Source organism: Gigantopelta aegis, chromosome 8 (genome assembly GCF_016097555.1).
Source record: "Gigantopelta aegis isolate Gae_Host chromosome 8, Gae_host_genome, whole genome shotgun sequence".
Classification (NCBI taxonomy): Eukaryota; Metazoa; Mollusca; class Gastropoda; order Neomphalida; family Peltospiridae; genus Gigantopelta; species Gigantopelta aegis.
Genome location: NC_054706.1, coordinates 49,955,151 through 49,963,694, shown reverse-complemented (window position 1 = coordinate 49,963,694; position 8,544 = coordinate 49,955,151). Strand labels below are relative to the sequence as shown.

The 8,544-nt window shown below is 41.3% G+C and overlaps 1 protein-coding gene across 1 annotated transcript; it reads right to left on the bottom strand.

Annotated features, from left to right (window-relative positions):
* Positions 1-553: 553 nt before the first annotated feature.
* LOC121380219 (CUB and zona pellucida-like domain-containing protein 1) lies at positions 554-7,859 on the bottom strand. The gene is made up of 4 exons (XM_041509039.1): positions 7,731-7,859; positions 3,885-4,279; positions 2,175-2,440; positions 554-730 (listed from the first exon to the last, which is right to left on the bottom strand). The coding sequence occupies exons 1-4, from the start codon at positions 7,821-7,823 to the stop codon at positions 576-578; spliced, it is 909 nt and encodes a 302-aa protein (XP_041364973.1). The 5' UTR covers positions 7,824-7,859; the 3' UTR covers positions 554-575.
* Positions 7,860-8,544: the final 685 nt, after the last annotated feature.

The window sequence follows — 8,544 nt, the reverse complement described above, 5'->3', positions numbered from 1 at the left end:
TTCTAATACCACGAAATACATTTTTTAATACTTTTTAAAACAGTGTGCTTGAACTTTATCTGAATTTATAATCCCGAAAATCAAGGTAAAATGAAAAGATGGTACATCTTTATTATTAGAAATATCCACAACAACAACCAAATAATAAATAAATAAATAAATAAAATAAAAAATTAAAAAACACACAATAAAAGAAAAACATAAAATATAAACTAAAACACCACCAAAGAAACAGACATCGAAGCAAAATCTAGAACAGCCCGTAGGAGTCTTTTCCAAAATAGACGTTAACATTCCATAAGCTCCGCAGCAGAAGTAACAAAATACAAGCACCCCACCAAAAGAAAAAAAAAGATGAATAATTGAATGTCTGTCGACACCCCAGGTCGAAAAATACATCAGCTATTGGGGGGTGGGTGGGCAGAAGAAGACAACAGTAAACCACAAACCCCCCACCATACAAAAACCCAAAACAAATAAAACGAAACAAACGAAACTACAACAAAACAACCCCCCCCCCCCCCCCCCCCCCCCCCCGAATAAAACCCCACAAGAGTTGTTTTCCACCGAGTAAGTTAATTATTAGTGTTGTCCTCTCTCGGATGACGTCGAACACGCGTTCCAAACTTCATCTTCAGTAACGCCAGCACCATGGTAACAACCACGACCAACGCAACGACACCACCAATAGCGCCAGAGATCAAACCTACAGGCTGGCCTGTTTGACCGTCTGCAAAAGATCGAAAAACATGATAGTTAAATTTTGCTTTTGTTTAAAAAGGAAATGTTTTGTTTAACGACGCACTCAACACATTTTATTTACGGTTATATGGCGTCGGACATATGGTTAAGGACCACACGGATATTGAACGGAAACCCGCTGTCGCCACTTCATATGCTACTCTTTTTCGATTAGCAGTAAAGGATCTGTTATATGCACTATCCCACAAACAGGATAGCACATACTACAGCCTTTGATATACCAGTCGTGGTGCACTGGATGGAACGAGAAATAGCCCAATGGGCCCACCGACGGGGATCGATCCCAGACCGACCGCGCAGCAAGCGAGCGTTGTACCACTGGGCTACGTCCCGCCCACTTGCTTTGTTTAACGCCACCACCAATAGCCGCAGAGATTAAACCTGCAGACATGCCTGTTTGACCGTCTACAAACGATCAACATCACTATAGCACATTGATTTATTAATGATTGGCTACTGGATGTCCAACATTTGATAATTCTGACATATTGTCCATTATGAGGTGAGGCGTAGCCCAGTGGTAAAACGCCCTCCTGGCGCGCGGTCGGTCTAGGATCGATCCTTGTCAGTGGGTACATTGGGATATTTCTCGTTCCACCTAGTGCACCGCGACTGGTGTATCAAAGGCCGTCGTATTATATGTGCTATCCTGTCTGTGGATTGGTGCATATACGATATCTCTTGCTGCTAATGGAAAAAAAGAAGAGTAACCCATTGTATGGCAGCAGCGGGTTTCCTCTCATTATTTGTATGGTCCTTAACAATATGTCTGACGCCACATAACCGTAATTGGAATGTGTTCAGTGCCTCGTTAAATTTAATCTGAATGACAAAACCGTATTCCATGATCAAAACCGTATCTCTGCACAAGGCAGATCGAAAGGATGATTTATGCAAAGTCGTGATTGCTTCCATGATCCACTTATCCTTCCCTCGAAATGATTTCACGAACCACACGAGGAATCAGTGCTAAGTTCAACTCATTCAATCATTCATTTCGTGTTTATATCCAATTAAGGTTCAAGCACGCTGTCCTGGGTACACACCTCAGCTATCTGAGCCGTCTGTCCAGGGCAGAGGGTTAGCGGTTAGTTGTTATTGATTAGTGCGTGAGAGGTCGGCGTGGTGGTCTCACACTACCCATTGAGTGATTAATCTCGCTCTGGGTGGAAGCCGGTACCGGAGTGCGAACCCAGTACCTACCAGCCTTATTATGTCAGATGGCTTAACCACAATCCCACCGAGGTCGGCATAACTCGATATAAGGTTGCTGTTGTTTGTTTGTTTGTTTGTTGTTGTGGTTTTTTTTTGGGGGGGGGGGGGGGGGGGGTTTAAAGTCTGCTTTTAAAACACTGCACCCGTGCACTGAGTGAGATGTCCCCACAAGCGGTATTTTTTTGTCTACAGGTTACCTTGGTTCTCAGTCTCGCCGCTCACGATTGGTCCCTGAGCCAGCTTTACAACAGTTCCGTCATTGTCCGGAGATCTGGCGAATCGGCTCGACTCGGCAGGACATCCTCGTCGACACCGCGGTGACGTCGTGTTCTTGCCACACACGTAGACGTCACACCTCACGTACAGTTCTTTGCTTCTCTGCAAGAAGTTGAATGCTTGGAACTGAAACCGGATCTCGTTGGGTTTGGCAGGGCGATACTTGATGGTAGATTCAGTGGGGCACCTGTGTGAAAATAAACGTGCGTTGAGAACCCTCCGTTCTTGGAAACAATTTTGTTTTAATAATAATATAATATAACTATTGTTAAAGAAATTGTTAAAGTCACCCTCCCTAATTTTTATTCGGCACGTTCCCGGAAGCACACATTTAAAAAAAGCCTTAGCTGCAAATGCGAAAATATTTTACATTGCTTAATAGCTGGGGTCAGTTGCAAGACGTTATAGCTAATGTGTAGTTGGAGTGTAATTTCCGAAAATATTCTACACTTTAAACTTCAAGTCAGTGCCTATAGGGTGTATACGACCAAAACAAATTCCACAGAAGACAATAGTAACATATTTGGCTAAAAGTCCTACCTGCAGCTTATCAATCGAAATAAGGAAATGTCTTATTTAACGACGCACTCAACACATTTTATTTACGGTTAAATGGCGTCAGATATATGGTTAAGGACCACAAAGATACTGAAAGAGGAAACCCGCTGTCGCCACTTCATAGGCTACTCTTTTCGATTAGCAGCATGGGATCTCTTGTAGCACGGTAAATCGAAATAAACACCACAGATATAAATATTGCCAACCCTCACCCTTAAAGTGAATCAGAAAACAATGGGGGGAGGGGGGGGGGGGTCAAGCTGCTCATTTCTGAGATAACGGGTAGCGTCTATGACTACGCTGGTTCCGCGTCAAATTTGAGTACTTTTTTTTTACACGTACTCCATACATGTTTCAAGCACAAGGCTACTTGACACAGTGGTACTAGATGAAATAAAATTGCATAAATATTTTTCCCCGATGAAACAAATGTTTTTTACCAACAGGACTTGTGATGTTAACGTCTCTATCAAAAGTTCAGTGCACCTCCAACTTTGACACAGCCGGAAGTTATTTGATTTAGTACTACCTTTACTAGCATTACATCACTAGTGGGGGAGGGAGATTTAGCTCAGTCGGTTGAGTGCTCGCTTGAGGTGCTTGCGTCGCAGGATCGAACTACCTCGGTGGATCCATTTGCCTGATTGTTTTTTTTTTCTCGTTTCAACCAGTGCACCCCAACTGGACAAAGGCAATGGTATGTGCTGTTCTATCTGTGGAAAAGTGCATATAAAAGATCCCTTGCTGCATTAGGAAAAATATAGCAGGTTTCCTCTGATGGCTACGAGTCAGAATTATCAAATGTCTGATATCCAAGAGCCGATGACTAATTAATCAATGTGCTCTAGTGGTGTCGTTAAACAAAACAAACTTTACAGCACAAATGCGAATACATCAAAACGTTTCTTTTAAAACATTTTGTTTACAATTTTTATTTCAAGAATGCCTATGTTTTATGGAGTTGCTTTTTTTTTAAATTTGTTTTAAGAATTGGTTCATGTGCCCTTTTGACCTTGATAATAATATTTTATTGGCCCGCTCTTGCCGCATTGCGCCAAAGCTATATAGCTTACTTGTTTCTAAAAAGCATATAGGTATTCTGATCTTTGAAGTTGTTGGTGACTGTCAGACTTGGAAGACCAACGCACTGCTCTAAGGCGATTGTGAGATGCGTGTCTGCCGTGGTGAGAGTGATAGCCGCAAACAGCACCTGCTGTGACTTCACTTCGATCGGGTACTTCATAAACATGCGTCTGTACCCAGAATCTTGGTAGAAGTCGAATCTCAGCGAGGCATTTCCGTAACCGATCACGGTTAGCTGCGACAACATCCGGAAATTGCCGACCACTGACGCCGACCGTGAAACCCGACATTCCAGGTCATACGACTCGGACCTTGGTTGACCCGAACGCGTTGGAGTTTGCAATATGCGAAGTTTGTTCCGATAGATTATGTCCGTGGGGCTTTCCTGAAAATGAAAATTTAAAGAATTATAATAATTATTTTGTATTTTATTAGAAAACAATACACATAATTTCCGAAAGAAAATAAAAATACAGACAGAATCTATTAAGCCAAAACAAATATTAAAAAGTCTCTGGTCAGGCCAAACCGGCATCGGTGGCGTAGTGGTTAAGGCCATCGGTCTACAGGCTGGTAGGTACTGGTTCGGATCCCAGTCGAGGCATGGGATTTTTAATCCAGATACCAACTCCAAACCCTGAGTGAGTACTCCGCAAGACTCAATGGGTAGGTGTAAACCACTTGCACCGACCAGTGATTCATAACTGGTTCAACAAAGGCCATGGTTTGTGCTATCCTGCCTGTGGGAAGCGCAAATAAAAGATCCCTTGCTGCTAATCGGAAAGAGTAGCCCATGTAGTGGCGACAGCGGGTTTCCTCTCAAAATCTGTGTGGTCCTTAACCATATGTCTGACGTCATATAACCGTAAATAAAATGTGTTGAGTGCGTCGTTAAATAAAAACATTTCTTTCTTTCTTTCTGGTCAGGCCAAAGTTACAGAATTGATGCGGCGATGGGCTTTTCTTCTCTCTCTCTCTTTTTTTTAAAGCATGAATTGCATAGGAAAGGTAAGCATTCTGTCTCCAAATGCGGTTAAATTACGTCATGGCAAGAAAACAACGGCAAAAATCGACGTCATACCGCGGAAATAATAAAAACATAATAACAATTTAAAAAAAATTAAAAAAAAATTGGCGCGCACTGACCAGAAGAAGAAGAAAATGTTTTATTTAACGACGCACTCAACACATTTTATATACGGTTATATGGCGACAGACATAACATATGGTTAAGGACCACACAGATATTGAGAGAGGAGGGGATCTTTTATATCTGCACCATCCCACAGACATGATAGCACATACAGCTTCCCACCCCCGCGCTGACCTGAGATCAGAAATGTATTTTGTTTGGCCTTACATACATTTTTACACAACAAAATGAAGTTGGACAAATGACACGTGCACGCTATCGAATTAATGTAACAAATCCAGGCGCGGGTCCAAGGGGGAGGGTGCTGGGAGTTGCCAACTTGTGAATATAACGAGTATTGCTGGGGGAGGGGGTTAAAATTATGATTTGGTGTATATACTAGATGTAACTCGTGCTTATCACGGCAAAAGTTTGGATGGGGTTTGGTGGCCTTGTAACAACTGCTGTGTAGACAAAGATGGCGGCGTCAATTGACATTGTATTTAGGGAAATAATCTTTGTATACAGTATTTAGCATGATGTGTGTATAGTAGTCAACTGGACCTGAGCGCAAAAAAGATCCGTGTGTGAAGTGCAGCATTGTGTAAGTACAAAGATGGCGGTCAGGCAGTACAGAAAAAAGAAGAGAAGCGATTAGAACGATCGGAAACTATTAAAAAGGCCTTGCGTATTGTATCGTTTTATACAAGCTTAAAAGGCTGTCAAGGAACAGTGAGTGACCATAAATATAAGTGGTGGGGGTAGATTTAGCCTTGTAAATCAACAACTAAAATGCAATATTTAAGCACCCAACCGCAAAAAAAAAGCCCCCAACAACCATCATCCCTTCCCCAATTAAAAATAACAACACACCCACCAAAAAAACCCCATAACGATGCAGCTAATCTGTCTGTCTATACGAACATACAGGTTACGATAAATTCACAGGTTATGCCTTATTAGTCCAAGGTGGATCAAATAAAAAAAATTCTACGTCCGATGCAAATAATGCGTTATATTTAGGCGCGAATCCGGGGTGGGGGGGGGGAGGGGGCGGGAGGGGGGAGGGTGGTGGTAGGGGGGAGGGGGCGTTTTTATTCGCCGACGTCAAAGAAAAAATATATAAATAAAAGCCTGTTCAAAAACATCTTACCATCCCCTCCCCCATTAAAATGCCTTGGATCCGCACCTGATATATGTAAAATAGTATGAGAGCACACTGTGGAAAACACAGACCTACTTTAAACTCTTTCTAAACAGAGGTGGATGTGGACGTAGCCCAGTGATAAAGTGTTCGCCTGATACGCAGGTCGGTCTAGGAACGATCCCGGTCGGTGGGCCCATTGAGCTGTTTCTCGTTCCAGCACGACTGGTATATCATAGAACGTGGTATGCGTTATCCTGTATATGGGATGGTGCATATAAAACATCTCTTGCTACTGATAGAAAACAATTAGCGGGTTTCCTCAAATGATCAAATGTCAAAATTACAAAATGTTTGACCTCCAATAGGCGATGATTAATAGATCAATGTGCTATAATGGCATCGTTAAACAAAACAAACTTTAACTTTAATTTTATATGCCTAACAAAACCCGTAAACCGTAGACACATCAGATACAACAGGCACGCACGCGCCGCATATGCGCCTTATTAATCGAGACAGCAGACTATGTACAGGTTGCATGGTACTAAAGATGAGTGTTCCGTGTCAAAGTTAGTGTACCGTCAAATATGTTCGATGCGCGGTCGGTCTGGGATCGATCCCCGTCGGTGGGCCCATTGGGCTATTTCTCGTCATAGCCAGTGCACCACGACTGGTATATCAAATGCCGTGGTATGTGCTATCCTGTCTATGGGATGGTGCATATAAAAGATCCCTTGCTGCTAATCGGAAAGAGTAGCCCATGAAGTGGCGACAGCGGGTTTCCTCTCTCAATAACTGTGTGGTCCTTAACCATATGTCTGACGCCATATAACCGTAAATAAAATGTGTTGAGTGGTGTGTCGTTAAATAAAACATTTCCTTCTTCTTCTTCCGTCAAATATTTACGGAATAAAAACAGCTGTGGGTGTGTTTAGTAATAATATGTGACATTGATAATTATATTTGGGCAAATACTATTATCCATTGACAATGTACCCTGCGCGTGCTGTAACCTCACCGTGGTGCAGGGGTGTAACATTATCTTTGAGAATGGCCAATACAGCACAAATTTAAATTTTGAGTAAAAGTCAGTATCTATCTGTGATATTTGTATTTTGTGCACAGTTCTTTACACTGTTTTTATTTAAATCTTGAATTTTTATATTGATCACCTTATATGTTTGCATTGCCATAGTTTGACACCCAATAGCCGATGTATTTTTCGTGCTGGGGTGTCGTTAAACATTCATTCATTCATGCATTCCATTGACAATTAATAAATACACTTTTTATTTGTTATGCAGTATATACCAGAGGTTGAAACTAATGCGGGGTACCCCCAAAAATGGAACTGCAATTTTCAGCAAAAATAATTATATCTGTTAAATGGTATGTGATCCACCAGTTTCTTGCAGGTAGATTAGATATGAGGTGCCACACTTTTTATTGTTGTACTTCCCGGGTGTGTTGATACACTGCTTATATCAATTGTATTAGTAAACGTTAACATTATCGGCAATAGGAATTGATTTGGTCTATTAGAAGCTACAAACGCACCTCTCTCTGCATCCCGCATCCGACCATACTGGAGCCCAGCGTGATGACGCTGTCGTTGACACGTGATCTGCATCCTCGGAAGTTCAAGTGCATCCTGAGAGGGTTGGTATTCGGGAAGTAGGCCCTGAATATTCGTCTGTTAAGAGTCACGTGGAATCTATCTGTGTCGCAGGAAACCTTGATCATGGTTTGTAAATCTGAATAAAAGAAGAAAGAATGAATGAATGAATATTTAACGACACCCCAGCACGAAAAATACATCGGCTATTGGGTGTCAAACTATGGTAATGCAAATAAATAAAGTGATAAAAATTCAAGACTTAAACAAAAACAGTGTAAAGAACTGCAAAAACACAAATATCACAGAATTTTACGGATACTGAATTTTACTAAAAACTTCAATTTTGTGCTGTATTGGCCATTCTCAAAGAGAATGTTACACCCCTGCACCACGGTGAGGTTACAGCACACGCAGGGGAAAAGAAGAAAGAAAAAACACACAAAAAAACAAAACAAAGTTAAAGTTTGTTTTGTTTAACGACACCACTAGAGCACATTGCTTTATTAAAGTTTTGTTTTGTTTAACGACACCACTAGAGCACATTGCTTATTAAAGTTTTGTTTTGTTTAACGACACCACTAGAGCACATTGCTTTATTAAAGTTTTGTTTTGTTTAACGACACCACTAGAGCACATCGCTTTATTAAAGTTTTGTTTTGTTTAACGACACCACTAGAGCACATAGCTTTATTAAAGTTTTGTTTTGTTTAACGACACCACTAGAGCACATCCATTTATTAAAGTTTTGTTTTG

What these genes read in the sequence shown, in the direction of transcription:
- LOC121380219 (XM_041509039.1), bottom strand. Translation starts at nt 7,823, where the DNA reads ATGCACTTGAACTTCCGAGGATGCAGATCACGTGTCAACGACAGCGTC. An exon ending in GATGCGGGATGCAGAGAGAG is followed by an intron (nt 4,280 to 7,730) that starts GTGCGTTTGTAG and finishes TTTCATTTTCAG; the next exon opens with GAAAGCCCCACGGACATAAT. An exon ending in CGGCGAGACTGAGAACCAAG is followed by an intron (nt 731 to 2,174) that starts GTAACCTGTAGA and finishes GATCTTTTGCAG; the next exon opens with ACGGTCAAACAGGCCAGCCT.